The sequence below is a fragment of the Boleophthalmus pectinirostris genome, unplaced genomic scaffold (genome assembly GCF_026225935.1).
Source record: "Boleophthalmus pectinirostris isolate CB_2022bp ecotype Guang Dong unplaced genomic scaffold, ASM2622593v1 HiC_scaffold_6, whole genome shotgun sequence".
NCBI classification, from domain to species: Eukaryota; Metazoa; Chordata; class Actinopteri; order Gobiiformes; family Gobiidae; genus Boleophthalmus; species Boleophthalmus pectinirostris.
Genome location: NW_026571447.1, coordinates 2,828,956 through 2,846,226, shown reverse-complemented (window position 1 = coordinate 2,846,226; position 17,271 = coordinate 2,828,956). Strand labels below are relative to the sequence as shown.

At 43.9% G+C, this 17,271-nt stretch overlaps 1 protein-coding gene across 1 annotated transcript; it reads left to right on the top strand.

Moving 5' to 3' along the window:
• The first annotated feature begins 4,729 nt into the window (after nucleotides 1-4,729).
• ccdc105 (coiled-coil domain containing 105) lies at nucleotides 4,730-17,271 on the top strand. Its single transcript, XM_055164107.1, has 9 exons — nucleotides 4,730-5,067; nucleotides 6,330-6,614; nucleotides 8,176-8,280; nucleotides 8,866-8,965; nucleotides 9,241-9,276; nucleotides 10,689-10,855; nucleotides 12,253-12,348; nucleotides 14,133-14,246; nucleotides 16,202-17,271. The coding sequence occupies exons 1-9, from the start codon at nucleotides 4,780-4,782 to the stop codon at nucleotides 16,427-16,429; spliced, it is 1,419 nt and encodes a 472-aa protein (XP_055020082.1). The 5' UTR covers nucleotides 4,730-4,779; the 3' UTR covers nucleotides 16,430-17,271.

Here is a 17,271-nt window from a genome sequence, read left to right as displayed (position 1 = left end):
AAGTCATTGCTAAATGCGTATTTACGCTTCAGTATGTTGCAGACTGACCGACTGTTTGAGTCTCGCTCCTTCTGAGTCACAGAGAACTATGAAAGCCACTCAGTTTAATGTCCCCAATGAACGGTACTGAAAACCCAGACATTTGCATCACTTTATAAAAAAAACCCAGACGCTCAGGACAAGACGCAAAATACGGACATGTCCAGGGAAAAACGGACATTTGGTCACCCTACCCTGTGTGCTGTGCTGTGTGTGTGTGTGTGTGTGTCCTCTGTGATATTTTTCCTTTCTTTTTCTCATAAGCCGTCATATTTGTGTTGATATGGACTGAGCATGTGATCCGTGTCCCTGATTGGCTAATCCACCTGTCAATCACACCCATCTGTCCCCACTGCACCGAGGATCAGACTCACATCTTCAGAAAGTACTGAAAAAAGTGTGTATATTCAAGACCTCAGGCAACAAAGTTCCAGTAAAAAGTTCAATGTTTAATGTTGATTTATTAAATGTGGTTTTATTTGAATGATTAAACCATCGCGTCATAACGTGTCACAACAGGTGCTTTTTGTTTAACACTGTTCATGTTTACTGTTAATGAAAATAAATGAAAATAAAATCACTAACTAAATTTAAACCAATTATTTCTGAGTGATTTAGCTGCTATGAAGCCAACATCTGCACATTAGTCAGAGCACACTGTGTTTTCACTATTTTCACATCATTAAACTGTCAGTTTCACTAAACGTTACAGACACAGGGATTTGGAATAAAGTCTGTTTTTCACAAACTTCTCCAAGGACCAGTGTTGGGAAGGTGACTTTGAAAATGTATTCCCCTACAGATTACAGATTACATACCCCAAAATGTAGTTTGTAATGTAATCCATTAAATTACTTAAAGTGAGTAATGTAATCTGAATACTTTGGATTACTTAATTTGCTGTAGAGAAGCAAAGACGAGGAAATCGTAACATAAAATGTTTTTTTTGCTAAACGAAAATGAAAAGCCCAGACTTTACTCAACCAAATAAAAAATATTAGTGATAGAAGATGAAGAGACACTTACACGCCTGTTAAATCCTGTTTTAGTCCTGGTTTAGATCTGGTTTAGACCTGGTTTTAGTCCTGGATTCAGTCCTGGTTTAATCCTGAATTATTCCTGGTTTAGACTTGGTTAAAAAAAAAAAAGGGATATAGCCTAAAATCTGAAAACAGGAAAATACCGCCATGTAATCCATTTATTTCAACAAAGTAACTGTAATCCAATTACCACTTATTAAAACAGTAACTGTAACTGAATACAGTTACTCATAATTTGTACTCTGATTACATAACTCTGGTACATGTAATATGTTACTCCAACACTGTCAAGGACCTTTGTTAATGATATAAGAAGGTGACAAATAAAGCAGATGTATGGGCAGCTGGAGCTTTCAGAATTTGACAAAACATTATCAACTTGGAAAACATGATTTCTTCAGGTACCTTCAAATGAGAAACTATCACAGAATGGAAATACAGCAGAACCCCTCCATGGAAGAGAGTGATGTCATTCAAACAATAACTAAAGCTTATAAAGATAAAAACGATAAGAACACAACTCTAAGGCTGTGTTCAGACTGCAGCCTGAAGTGACCCAATCCGATTTTTTGGCCCCTATGTGACCTGTATCCGATCTTTTAATGACAGTCTGAACCACACAGATCTGATTTTTTCAAATGTGACCAGGACACTTGGATATGTGCTCCTGAAACCGATACATATCTGATCTTTTGACATGTGACTTCAGTGTGAACGGCCAAAGTGCATTCATCCACCTACACGTTATCAACAAGACACAAACGTCACTATTCTGCGCTGAAGTAGGCGAAAATTGTTAATGAACTCCATGTCAATGAAGTGAAGCACATCTCCACATCCACACGTTCCTTTCAACGGACGTCGCTGCCACTGTCCCACAAAACACCATGACCAAAAACCTCGTCCTTCTCCTTCTCAATCTCCTCTTTAAAGCAACTAAGTTGTTCATGTTCTGGCTCCGGTACGAGAGGAACTTTAAAATCTCCAGGTGCTCGATGCTGCGTCCATGTTTGGACAACTTCCGTAAACACAGAGCACGCTCGCTGAGGTTGACGTCATCGTGTCTCCAGTGTCACATGTGGGACACTTTCGAGCCGTTTAATGTTCACACTGGAGATCACATACAAGTCACATTTAATTGGAAATGTGAACGACCTTGCAAAAACATCGGATTTCACAAAAAAGTCGGAATTGAGCATTAAGCCGAATGTAGACTAACGGTGAAGGGGAATTGGGAAAAAGAATTAAACATAAAAATTGAAGATAAAGATTGGTTAAACATGTGGCAGCATCACCACACCACCACCTGCTCTTGAACATGGAGGGAGTTTGCCTGGAAGAACCTGATTCGATTCTTTATTACACCTAAATTAAAGAGTAAACAGTTAAAGATGCATCAGATGTGTTGGCAGAAATGTGGAGAGATTAATATGGACCATTCTCATATATTTGGAATTGTGCAAATATGACTGTATTTTGGGAAATGGTTTGTGATGTACTGGGGCAGGTGCTGGGGTATTTTGTCCCTTTGTCGCCTGAACTGGTCTATTTATATAACCTCTCAGAAAACATTATTCACCAAAGCGATATATATCTTTTCAAAGTCATGTCATTTGCTGCCAAAAAATCAATCACCAGGAACTTCTGTGCCCTCAAAAGATCAGTGGACATCTACAATAAAAGACAACTATCTAATGGAAAAAATAACTTATAGACTGAGATTGCAAGAGGCACAAATGAAGAAGAAATGGGAAAAATTTACAGGCTTCTGCTCCTGTTTTTATTTCCTTTCATAATAATAATAATAACATATATTTTTTTCTTTCTTGTTATGTTTAGAAATGTATCATGTCCAATAAAAATAAAGTGATAAAAAAATAATAAATAAACCAGATGTTGCAGAATTAAGATGACATCTACACAATCTATTCTCTTTAAAAAAAACATGTGCCAGTTAAATGTCACTCATGGTTAATCTGATTAGTCTGATTGTCTATGATTTCATTTAATGCCAAAAAACTCAAAAAAAACCAGACTGGGTGCCATAATCCACCACTGCCAACATGTCGTCCCTGTCAGATTTAGTCATGTGGTGCAGGAGCTTTATTCACACTATATTCAATTTTGTGCTAATTATGTCCTGTTTATTTCATCATTGATAATTCTTACCTGTAGTGTTGGTGTTGGTGTTGGTGTTGGTGTTGATCTTGACTTGTATCTGTGCAGGTGTTTGTCTTTGGAGGCCTGGTCCTTGTCTCATTCAGAGTGGAGTTTTTCTCAATGAACCTGACACTTGAATGGGACACTGAATAATCCATCTGGTCCATTGTCTAAACGGCCAGTGGATGTGGGTTAGTGAAACATAAGAGCTCTTCATGAGTGTAGAATGACTCCGCTCAGGGTTGCCAAGTGGTGGAGTTGTTTGTATCCACTTTCTGAAAGACTTCTACTGTACAAGAGTTTTTGTTTAGTGGTGATGGGTTTAATAATCACGAGACTGCTCTGTCATATGAAGAAGAACTTGTTCAATCAGAGTTTTGGACGCACACTTCTCTCCACAGACATGTTTTGGTCTGGAATGTTCCATAGTATAGCATTAAACTAATTGTGTATCTCCATGGCGACAACCAGGAGACTCCCAGGCCAAATTTCAGGTCAGATCTGTAAGAAGGCATCTCTGTTTTTCAAAGCATTTTGGAGTAATAAAGATGAACATATAGGCGAAGGTTCAGCTGACATCATTGGCCCTGAGTGCCACTAATGATGAATAATTAGTTGGGGGCCTCTCCATGGTCGGGGGCCCTCGGCGGCCACCTACTAGAGCCCAATGGTAGTGCCTGCCTCTGCTGCCAACAGTAAAGAGAGCCATAAATTGTCATTTGTTTAGTTAAAATACAGAAAAGCTGCTTAAAAATGACCAAAACACAAAGAAAATGTGACTACACTGACTCATGTTCATCATGAATGGGCCCAGTGCAGAATAATTTTCCTTAATTACAACACTCGTTTCACAATGTTATTATTACCAACCACAAAAAAAAAAAAAAAAAAAGGATGTCCCAGTAATTTTATTATATTGTGTTTTATTGTATTGTATTTTATTGTATTCTATTGTATTTTATTTTATTGTATTCTATTCTATTTTGTTTTATTTTATTGTATTGCATTCTATTTTATTTAATTTTATTGTATTTTATTTTGTTGTATTTTATTTTATTGTATTTTATGTTATTTTATTGTGTTGTATTTTATTTTATTGTGTTGTATTGTATTGTATTGTATTTTATTGTATTTTATTGTATTGTATTGTATTGTAATGTATTGCATTGTATTTTATTTTATTGTATTGTATTGTATTGTATTGTATTGTATTTTATTTTATTTGATTGTATTTTATTTTGTTGTATTTTATTTTATTGTATTTATTGTATTCTATTTTGTTTTATTTTATTGTATTTTATGTTATTGTATTGTATTGTATTGTATTGTATTTCATTTCATCTTATTTCATTTCATTTTATTTGAAGTATGGGCACGTTGAGCTTTCAGTGGCTTGTTTCTTTCTCTCTCAAGATCTGGCAACCCCGGTGAGTTGCCATGGCGCTGACATTTCAACAGATTCTTCCAGTCAAACTTTCCCAGCGCACGAGGCCGCACGTGTTCAACTTTTCTGCACTGTGAAAAGTGACAGACCCGCTTGATGGAGGTGCAGTCGGTTCCTCTGGGCTCCGTCACCGTCGGAGCTGCGTCCTGGCGGGATGGCACGGTGCGCTCGGTCCGGAGGGCAGAGCGGCTGGTGCGGGACACTCGAGCCGGAGCAGCCACAGCCCTGAGCCGGCCGCAGACCACCAGCGCCTCGGTCACGGTCCCGGGCTCCGCGGAGGACACGACACCGGAGCTCACCACCCCCGGAGAGAACGACAAGAGGACCGGTTCTGGCAAAGATGAAAACAGCCCAACTCCAACTAGACCGCGGACCACCACCACGGTGAGAGAAAAATAAGACAAAGTCTGCGTAAAAATCTAATCTCTGTAGTTACAATCAGTGTTGGGGAGTAACAGATTACATGTACTGGGATTACGTAATCAGAGTACAAATTATGAGTAACTGTATTCAGTTACAGTTACTGTTTCACTGAGTGGTAATTGGATTACAGTTACTTTACTGAAATAAATGGATTACAGGACGGTATGTTCCTGTTTTCACATTTTGGGCTATATCCCTTTTGGTAATTCCACTCATTGCCGGAAACTAAACCAGAGCTAAAACTAAAATTCTTCTAAAGCTAAAATTCTTTGTCTCAGTGGTGGATGAAGTATTCAGTTTTGTACAAGTAAAAGTACAGATTCTGGGCTAAAAAATCTACTTAGTTAAAACTGTTGAAGAACCTGTTGAAAAATGTACTTTAAAAGTAAAAAGTAAAAGTATTTTGAGAGATTTTTGGCCACAGTTAAAGCATCAAATGTAGTGTGATTTTGATAAATAATGTGATTTTCTGATTTTAAGTGATTTCTTAATTTTTCTAGATGTTTTTGTTTATTTGATTTGCTTAAAATTTGGACTCAAATTAAATGTTCTAAAAATAATAAAATGTGCTTTTCAGCAGATGTCAAACCATAAAGAAAAGTACTTTTTACTTTTCAGTTCAGATTTAAAATGTAGTGGAGTAGAAAGTACAGATACCTGCTCTCAAATGTAGTGAAGTAAAAGTAAAAAGTATTCACTGTAAAATGTACTTAAGTAAAGTACAGATACCTACAAATTTTACTTAAGTATTGCACTTTAAGTTTTTGTACTTTTTTACCTTCTCTGTCTATATCTCCAAAACTCAAAACACTCTGTTCCACCTTGTGATGTCATGTGTTCAGTATATTTTGAAATCATCCAAATGATTTTAGTGAAGGTGTGTCGAATTTAAAAACACAGTGGAGCATTTCCTTTATTGTCACATGACTACGTACAAGGCTCCGCCCACATGACAACTCTCCATAAATATACAAAAATATGACACAAAACTGTGCACAGCAACTTGACAAACCTGATGTGATGTGCAGTAGTTTCATTAGCAGATGTACTCTGATTGTGTTGTGACCGTGCTCTGAAGGGGGAGTGACTTAACATGGAGAGCAAAGGGAAGGGGGCGTGTTATAAAACATGTTGATGCATTGTCAAAGGGAACATGCAGGTGTAAATATGTTACAGTGTGTTCAAGTTCAAACAGCATCTCTAAAGTGAAACTGGTCCTCCAGCTGCGGTGGTGCTGTCCGCGGCCTGCGGGGGGCGCTCCGTTCCCTGGCACCGGGCTGCGGGAGGCGTGTGCGGGGGCGAGCGTGGCGGCGGCGGGCGGGTACATGAGGGCGGTGCGGCGCGTGGAGGCGGAGCTCCGCGCGCAGGCCGGCCGCGTGACTCAGGAGGCGCTCCGGCTCCAGAGAGAGAGGAACCTTCTGGAACAAACCCTCCGCAGTCTGAGGTCTCACCTGGGCATCAACCGCAGCAGCACCACCCACAGGACCAGGAGAGACGCCAGGGAGAGCGTGAGTCACTCAGATGCCCTCCCACAGACACTGAGAGACAGATGCCCTCCCACAGACACTGAGAGACAGATGCCCTCCCACAGACACTGAGAGAGACAGATGCCCTCCCACAGACACTGAGAGAGACAGATGCCCTCCCACAGACACTGAGAGACAGATGCCCTCCCACAGACACTGAGAGACAGATGCCCTCCCACAGAGACAGAGAGACAGATGCCTCCCACAGAGACAAAGAGAGACAGATGCCCTCCCACAGACACTGAGAGACAGATGCCCTCCACAGAGACTGAGAGACAGAGCCCTCCCACAGACAGATGCCCTCACAGAGACTGAGAGACAGATGCCCTCCCACAGACTGAGAGACAGATGCCCTCCCACAGAGACACTGAGAGACAGATGCCCTCCACAAGAGACTGAGAGAGACAGATGCCCTCCCACAGAGACAAAGAGAGACAGATGCCCTCCCACAGAGACTGAGAGACAGATGCCCTCCCACAGACAAGAGAGACAGATGCCCTCCACAGACACTGAGAGACAGATGCCCTCCCACAGAGACACTGAGAGACAGATGCCCTCCCACAGAGACTGAGAGAGACAGATGCCCTCCCACAGACTGAGAGACAGACCCTCCCACAGACACTGAGAGACAGATGCCCTCCACAGAGACACTGAGAGACAGATGCCCTCCCACAGAGACACTGAGAGACAGATGCCCTCCACAGAGACTGAGAGACAGATGCCCTCCACAGAGACACTGAGAGACAGACTGAGAGACAGATGCCCTCCCACAGACACTGAGAGACAGATGCCCTCCCACAGACACTGAGAGACAGATGCCCCTCCCACAGAGACCTGAGAGACAGATGCCACCAGACTCCCACAGAGACTGAGAGACAGATGCCCTCCCACAGACACTGAGAGACAGATGCCCTCCCACAGAGACACTGAGAGACAGATGCCCTCCCACAGACTGAGAGACAGATGCCCTCCCACAGACACTGAGAGACAGATGCCCTCCCACAGAGCCCTCCACAGAGACTGAGAGAGACAGATGCCCTCCCACAGACACTGAGAGACAGATGCCCTCCCACAGACACTGAGAGACAGATGCCCTCCCACAGAGACACTGAGAGACAGATGCCCTCCCACAGAGACACTGAGAGACAGATGCCCTCCCACAGAGACTGAGAGAGACAGATGCCCTCCCACAGAGACACTGAGAGACAGATGCCCTCCCACAGAGACACTGAGAGACAGATGCCCTCCCACAGACACTGAGAGACAGAGACAGACTGAGAGACAGATGCCCTCCCACAGAGACACTGAGAGACAGATGCCCTCCCACAGAGACTGAGAGACAGATGCCCTCCCACAGAGACACTGAGAGACAGATGCCCTCCCACAGACTGAGAGAGACAGATGCCCTCCCACAGAGACTGAGAGACAGATGCCCTCCCACAGAGACACTGAGAGACAGATGCCCTCCCACAGAGACTGAGAGAGACAGATGCCCTCCCAGAGAGAGTATGCACTCTGTAAGTCAGATGCCCTCCCTGTGCAGGTCTGTGATGGTGCAGATGAGCTGCTGCAGTCTGAGAGGAGGGAGCTGCTCCGTCTGAAGCAGGAGCTGGAGGAGACCCTGAGCTCCACTCTGACCCAGCTACAGGTGAGATCTCCTGAGGAAACACTGAGGCTGAACACTTTGTTTAAAAACACCATTTAAAGCAGATCTATGGTTCAGAACTTTTAATCATGTTATAGTGGTTTCTTCTCAATGACCCTCTGAAGTTGTATTTGGAGTGATTCATGCATGACTGAGCAATCTCCTCCCTCTCTTTCTCTCTCCCTCTGTGTCCCCCTGTGTCCCTCTGTGTCCCTCTGTGTCCTCTGTGTCCTCTGTGTCCTTCTGTGTCCCTCTGTGTCTGTGTCCCTCTGTGTCTGTGTCCTTCTGTGTCCTTCTGTGTCCCTCTGTGTCTGTGTTCCTCTGTGTCCCTCTGTGTGTCCTCTGTGTCCCTCTGTGTCCCTCTGTGTCCCTCTGTGTCCCTCTGTGTCTGTGTCCCTCTGTGTCTGTGTCCCTCTGTGTCCCGCTGTGTCTGTGTCCCTCTGTGTCCCTCTGTGTCCCTCTGTGTCCCTCTGTGTCCCTCTGTGTCTGTGTCCCTCTGTGTCCCTCTGTGTCTGTGTGTCTGTGTCCCTCTGTGTCCCTCTGTGTCCCTCTGTGTCCCTCTGTGTCCCTCTGTGTCCCTCTCGTCAGTCTCTGTCTCTGTCCAGTCGTCGTCTCTTGGCCTGTGCTTCTGAGCGTGTTCTGGTTCTGGAGCTTCTTCCTCTCAGTGGATCAGGAAAAACCAGAGGACGAGCACCACCAGCGCACCGAGCCAGAGCCCAGCCGACCCCACGGGCCCCTACACCCCAGGTACTACACCCCCACGGGCCCCTACACCCCACGGGCCCCTATACGCCAGGTACTACCCCCACGGGCCCCTACACCCCACAGGCCCCTATACGCCAGGTACTACACCCCACGGGCCCCTACACCCCAGGTACTACACCCCCACGGGCCCCTACACCCCACGGGCCCCTATACGCCAGGTACTACACCCCCACGGGCCCCTACAGCCTACAGGCCCTATACCAGGTACTACCCCCACGGGCCCCTACACCCCAGGTACTACACCCCCACGGGCCCTACACCCCATGTACTACACCCCACGGGCCCCTATACGCCAGGTACTACACCCCCATGGGCCCTACACCCCAGGTACTACACCCCCACGGGCCCTACACACCAGTACTACACCCCACGGGCCCCTTCACCCCAGGTACTACACCCCACGGGCCCCTACACCCCACGGGCCCCTATACGCCAGGTACTACACCCCCACGGGCCCCTACACCCTACGGCCCCTATACCAGGTACTACAGCCCCACGGGCCCCTACACCCTACGGGCCCCTACACCCCAGGTACTACACCCCCACGGGATCCCTACACCCCATGTACTACACCCCCACGGGCCCCTATACCCAGGTACTACACCCCCACGGGCCCCTACACCCCAGGTACTACACCCCCACGGGCCCCTACACACCAGGTACTACACCCCCACGGGCCCCTACACCCCACGGGCCCCTATACGCCAGGTACTACACCCCCACGGGCCCCTACACCCTACGGGCCCCTATACACCAGGTACTACACCCCACGGGCCCCTACACCCTACGGGCCCCTACACCCCAGGTACTACACCACCACGGGCCCCTACACCCCATGTACTACATCCCCACGGGCCCCTACACCCCAGGTAGTACACCAACGGGCCCCTACACCCCAGGTAGTACACCCCCATGGGCCCCTACACCCCAGGTACTACACCCCCATGGGCCCCTACACCCCAGGTAGTACACCAACGGGCCCCTGCACCCCAGGTACTACACTCCAGGCACTACACCACAGGCCCTGCACCACAGATACTACACCCCAAGTGCTATACACCTGGTACTACACCTCAGACTGTACACCCCAAGTACTACACCCTATGTACTACATTTTAGATACTACACCCCAGCCACTACTCCCCAGCTACTACAGCCCAGGTACGACACTCTAAGTACTACACCCCAGGGAGGGCTGCAAGAGTAATTGCAATTTTTATTCTTCTTCTTATATTTTAACACCAGAACAGAATCCTGGTGTTAAAATATAAATTGATAATTGATAATAATAATTAAATGAGTTTCTTAGCAATTCATATGTCAGACTTCCTGGACGTGTGGTGCTGTGTTTAAACTGAATCTTCATTTTTTCTTTGATTTTTTTTTTTTTTTTTAATATCTAAACATTTTTTTGTCAAGATATTTTATTTCTATTCAGATCCTCAAAGTATCCACCCTTTGATTTGAATTTTTTAACTGTTTTTCTTTACTACATAATGTCATATCTTAATTCACATATTTGTCTTTTGTATGTGTAAGAAGTAGTACAAATTTAAAAAAAAAAGAAAAAGGGAGACATGTCCAAACCTTTGACTGGTGGTGTAGATCAGTCTGATGTTTGTGTCTGTATTTGACCTTGTGCTCAGAGTGTAAAGAGGCTCTAGACTCGTCCAGCTCCTCCATGAAACAGTCCCAGCTCCTCAGACAGACCATCCGACAGAAGCTGAGCAGCGCCCTCCTCAGGCAGAGAGCGGTACAGCAGACGGTCAATGACGGGCTGGTGAAGAAGGTGGCAGAGACCGTCAGTCTGCAGGTAAACACGGCTGCTCAAATCTGAAGAGCTGTTTTCAGATCATTTTATTTAGTCTGGAATGTAGACTAAGGCTCCATTCAGACTGCAGGGCTTAATGCTTAATTAGGATTTTTTAGTGAAATCAGATTTTTTCGCAAGGTTGTTCACATTTCCAGTTAAATGTGATTTGTATGTGATCTCCAGTTTGAACTTTAAATGCCCCATAAATGTCCCGCATGAACACCAGAGGACACGAGGACACACGGAGGACACACACGTCACACACAGCGAGCGTGCTCTGTGTTTACAGAAGTCGCCTAAACACAGAAGCAGCATCGAGCACCTGGAGATTTTAAAGTTGCTGTCGTACCGGAGCCAGAACATGTACAGCTTATTTGTTTTAAGAAGGAGATCGATTCATTGATCCATTGACTAGACTCCAAATCTCCAGAGCCTGAAAATTCTCTTGCATTGTCGCCCTCCTTGGTTGTGGCTTTCTTCCAGTTTCTGCCTACTTCAAGTGCAGAATAGTGACGTTTGTTGATGACCTGTAGGTGGGATGAATGTGACCTGGCTGTTCAGACTGAAGTCACATGTCAAAACATCAGATATGTATCGGTTTTAGGAGCACATATCCAAGTGGCCTGGGTCACATTTGAAAAAATCAGATCTGTGACATTCGGATTGTCATTAAAAGATCAGACACAGGAGCACAGGGGAGAAAAAAATCGGATTTGGGTCACTTCAGACTGTGGTCTGAATGCAGCCTAACTGACATAAGTCCCTTTTTATTTGAAAGCAAAATGGAGTTTTCAGAACTTTTAACCCTGGTACGTTAGAGTCTTCACATCGACCCTCTGAAGTTATATTTGCAGTGATTTGTGCATTTTTGAGTCGTCTTTAATCACTTATTTTCAAGACGCCATTTTGCAGATCAATCCCCGTTTTCACGCCCATTGTGATGTACACACTTCCTTCTCCAGCATCGTGTAGTTGTTTTGGTACAAACTTAAAAAAAAAAAAACTCTACTCTAGTGTGATGTGCAGCTGTCCACAGGAGGGGCCCCAGCATGCAGCAATTTGTTGTGATGACATTTACAGCAACATCAGCTCCTATTGGACACCACAGTTTTCTAATAGTAAGAAATGTCATGAATGAACTTAAAGATCCAGTATGTAACTTTCCTGCTGTGGGCTTTCCCCCTGTATGTCTTCAGGGAGATGTGCCTTCTGCTGTATTTCTCCAAGCAGGTGACACCTTTAGGCCAGGTTACAAGTCAGATCTATGGAGAAGTTCACACTCAAATATAAATAACTTTGAACACATGCCTGACATATATTTTCTCGCAGTAGTGAAAACCAAGCACAAGAGCGTTTATTTGCAGCTGAGTGTATTTTCTCCCTTGTTTTCTCTGTAGCAGTCCCTGGCGGTGATGTGTGGAGCCACGAGACAGGCCCTGTACCGGAAACAGAGAGAGATGGACCTGATCCTCCACAGCCACGGACGCGCTCAGGTCAGAGGTCACCAGCACCGGCCAATAGGCTGAGATCACAGTGTATAGTTTAAAGTGCTTTTCATGACATCTCACAAACACAATTTATATGTTGACCTCCTGGTTACAAATGGCCTGTGAGTATCAGCCTTCAGCACCTGTACTCACCTCACAGTGATTCTGTGCAGAGTTGCATGTTCTCCCTGTGTCTGGATGGATTTCCATTGGTACACTTCCACTGCTCTGTACTTACTATATTATACTATATACTATATACTATACTATATACTATATACTATATACTATATACTATATACTATAGTCACTCCAGACTATAAGTCGCACTTTTTGGGGGAAATTTATTTGATAAAATCAGAGACCAGGAACTGACATTTCCTGTTGAAAGTCAAGTTCTAGTAATAAGAATAGAAGAGAGAAGAACAGACTGTTAACGTCACATATGAACAGTTCTTCAGATCAACTATAACATAAACAACAGAACAGAACAAGTTTAACCAAACTCTCCATCTCACTCCAAATCAACTAAATCCATTCAATTCTTCATCCTCCTGTGTCACTTCTGAACAACTCGGCCTCGACCTCTGGAGGTAAACAGAGCGTCGCTTCCTCTTCTGTGTCGCTGTCGTCAGACTCAGCATCAGTTCCAGTTAGAATTATTCGGGTCTTTCTGAATCCCGACAGGATGGTTTCAGTGTCACTGAAGTCCAGACTTTGTCCATCCATCCAGTGACTTCAGGAAAGTTTCATGGTGCATCCTCCCGGTGTCACAAGTTTCTTTCTCACTCCAAATTTTCTTTCTGCTGCTCGATTATCGTTTTCAGCTGCAGATTTCATGACTTGCAGTTTGTAATCTGCAAAATATGATTTTCTTTTTGGGGGCATTTGTGTTCAGTCTTCTCAGTCAGTTTTTTTTATTTAAAATTTTCACTAGTACTGCAGTAATGGTGCGATCGACTGACATGACACAGACAGGACAGAGGCTCTTTCTGCAGGAGACATGTGCAGTAGAGTGAAGTGACAGTGGTACAGGAGGAACAGGAGCAGCAGATACTGACCCACAAGACTAGAGCGTCCTCTAGCGCATTTCAGTGTGCCAATTTTAATATATAAGTCGTACCGAAGTATAAGTCACAGAAATTACCCAAACCATGAAAAAAGTGCGATTTATAGTCAGAAAAATACGTTAGTTTTCTTAATCAGTGATGCATGTAGGATAGGACAGCATCATGTAGTTATTTTGGTACAAATGAAATGAAATCCTCTGCTCTAGTGTGATGTGCTGCTATCCACAGATGACGTTTACAGTAATGTCAGCTCACACTGGACACCACAGTTTTCTAAATACAGAAGTCAACACACTTAAAAGCGGGTGTCTATGGGTGTCACAGATTATAACTGTATACCAGACACAAGTACAAAAGGTCTTTTTTAAGTTAATGTGTTCCTTTTGCATTCATTTTTGATGGGATTTTGTGTATTGATTACATACAGAGAGGGATTCATTTGTTATTTTCTGTAAAAATGCTAAATATTTACCACCAAACCAAGTCATAATAAAAAAAAAACTGTCATATGCAGATTTGTTGACCTGGTTTATGGTTCATATCTTTGTAGGTACCTCTTGTTTGTCAGTATAAATCAACAAAGATGAACTTGTATCGTATTGTTGCTTCCTCTCTTGCTGTAGGGTCTGGGGCACAGCAGAGATATTCAGTCTAGGCTGAGGAGGCTGCTGGTTGTGCTGCTGCAGGGACATGAGTATTGATTGCTGCTTGTTGTTGTAGGGTCCAGAGAGCAGTGGAGACGTTCAGTCCAGAGAGAAGCTGGACCGGCCCCTGGTGCAGGTCTATCACAGACACCCAGGGACCCAGCTCCCAGAGGCGGCTCAGCTCATCCAGGTAACTCCCTCCAGGACATCTGGGCTTGTGAGCAGGTGGAGACTGATAGATTGTTCTCATATTTGCACTTTTTAACATACTGGATATCAGCCTTAAAGGAACAGAATGTAAGATTTAAATTTAAAATTTTACCAACTGTGTCCGCAGATGTGAGGTAAACATGTTCAAATTAAATATATCTCTTATTGATAACAATTTTCTTGGACAGCCACAACCACAGACTTTGACAAAATTTTACAAAGATGAGAGGATCTGGATCTTTTCTCCCTGATTCCTGAGGCTGTGATTGACAGACAGATTAACCCAGACCTGTCAAACTCAGGCCCGGGGGCCAAATTTGGCCCGCAATATAATTATATTTGGCTCGCGAGATCATATCAAATCTGTATTAGAGCTGCCCACTGCACACAGAGAGACTATAGAGACATTATTTATTTAAAATGTTATTATTTGATATTCTGCTTGTTCTGGATTCAATGTTTAAGCAAAACTTTTATTAAACATTAATTTTAATAAGAAAAGGTTTAACATTACAGATCTCAAAAGAAGAGAAAACATGCAGATGTTGTTTGAATTTTTCAATAAACATTTAGTTTGGCCCATGACCCAGTTTTTAATTTTGGCCTCTGTGAATTTGAGTTTGGCACCATTGGATTACCCAATCGGAGAGAAACATGCTTTGTTTGCACCAAAAACAAACATGGCTGCTTACTATGGGTGTTTTGAGGTCACAGTTCGGTTCATTTTCAGTACAGAATGGGAACAAAATGCAAAACCATTCTGTGATTCCAAATTCCGTGCAGGCGAAAGACAAAAGTGAGGACCGGGGCACAATGACCATAGTTTTGTGAAGATTCTCGTGGTTTGGAGGGATGTAGTCAAGGTGGGGGGCAATTGCTGTTAAGGCGACTGCCCTAACTATAAAGCGCTGCGGGAAACACTGCCCCAATCACGGACGAGTTCCTTCTTGAATATTAAAGAGCCGAGCCTCCGTGTAGCTGCACATGTAGTGGTGGAATGTAAATACACACTAATTGCACGAACTCACTCATGCACAGCCCTGCACCGAACTGAACGTCCTGTACTGAAACGGTTCGGCACGAATACATGAACCTTTACACCTCTACTGCTTACACATTAAAAAAGGAGATAAATCTACTTAAAGGACTGAGAAACTGCAGATTTTTAAAGAATCATTAATCGAAACACCAAACTATGACTTATTTCAGGTAAAAGAAGTGATATATTTTCTTATGAATGATATGAATGTCTTCTGCATTTGAGAGACATGTGATACAAATGAGGTTTTTCACACTCACTGGTTCAGTTCCAGACCCTTCTGGATTCAAACAGAGAGTAGAAGGGACTGGCTGATCAGGCAAGATAACAAATACTGTTTTATCCTTAATTACAAAAACACTGGACATGATGTTCAGGTTGTTTATCTTATCTAATTTGGTGTATTGGTTCAAGATGAATATCCAATCAGAAAGTCTGAGTAAATCTGTTTCCCACATTGTATAGACTCTATTCATGCTCGTCACAAACCAGGAAGACATTTGTAAACATGTGATGACACCTTCCCAGGCCCAGTTTTCTTCATCTCCATGTCATTGTAGTGTTCTGTTCTGTTCCTGCTCATCAACAGTTCCAACCAGACCTCAGTTTTCATCATTTCTCACTGACACACATCTCTGAGTGCACTGGGTACATGTGATTAGAAGAGATGAGATGATTCCAAACAGCACATACGTCTGCAGTCTTCATTTTACCTCTGATCACATTTACTTCAGTGGGTTTGATCACAGTCGGTCGGTGAGTCCAGTGTCGGGAAATACACCGGAAGTTGTCATCACATGTTTCCAAACGTCTTCCTGGTTTGTAACATAAATGTGAATAGAGTCAGTTGTAACATGCTTTGCTGAGTTCACTGTGTGTTCTTGTGCCTCCTTCAGGGCAGTGCGGTGTTGGCTCGCTGCCTCTCGTCTCGGCAGGCAGAGTTTGATCGTCTGCGGCGCTCCTCTGCCCTGCTCCACAGCGACCTCCAGAGGAAGAGCTCCGCCGCTGCAGTGGACTGTGCCCTGCTGAGGATGAGGCGCAGAAATGTGGACAAGCGCGCAGTACCGGTGTTTCTCCAGCAGGACGCACTCCGGAGCAGCACGGCCCTCTCCTGTGCTCAGTAGACTCACACAGCACACATCATGCACACCTGGAGCTCTACTTTGTTTCATTCACTCTTGTTTCATTAACCTGCTAAACTCAGTGTCACAGATAAAAGTCCAGGACTTCTCCTGTGCAGTTTTTATGTCCATAAACCATCATTTCCCAAAGACTGGGTCGTGACCCTCACGTGGGTCGCAAGAGATTTTTTTGGGGTCACCTTGTAAAGATCTGCCTGTAGATCTGTAATATCCACTTCTGACACTGATCTGCTGCTGCGTCTCCTCCTGCAGACTGGAACGCACTACAAAAACACAGACAGGCCCACCTATTTCAGTAGAAATGTTGAAATGAAAAGACATGTTTTGTATCAATTCTAATCTCTTTTTGTAATTATTTTATTGACTATTTTGTGCCAGTATTGCTGGTTCAGTTGAATGTTGAAAAGAAAAAGAAAAGTTCTGTATTTAATGTCCAAATAGGCGACTTCTGAATCCTTTTATTGTTGCTTCAATGTTTAAAACTGGAGTAATACTAATTGTTCAGAGAGACAATCACTCAGTCAACAATAAAATATCCTCTTTAATGTTAAATAATGATCAAATCCACCTTTTAAATATGGGTCCCCAGAAAAAAAAAAGTTTGGGAAACACTACCATAAACCATCACCATCATGGCTCTGAGAGTATAATGAGCAGAGTGTTTATGAGGGTGGCATTTGTGTACTCTGCCACTGTTCATTCCTGTTGCTGACAGCAGAGGGAGCTCCAGCGCCTAAACACCTCACTGAAACAGAGGTGTATGTTATAAAGTATATTTTTCAATGCAGACATTATTAAAGTGGAACTAAACATTAAATCCACTT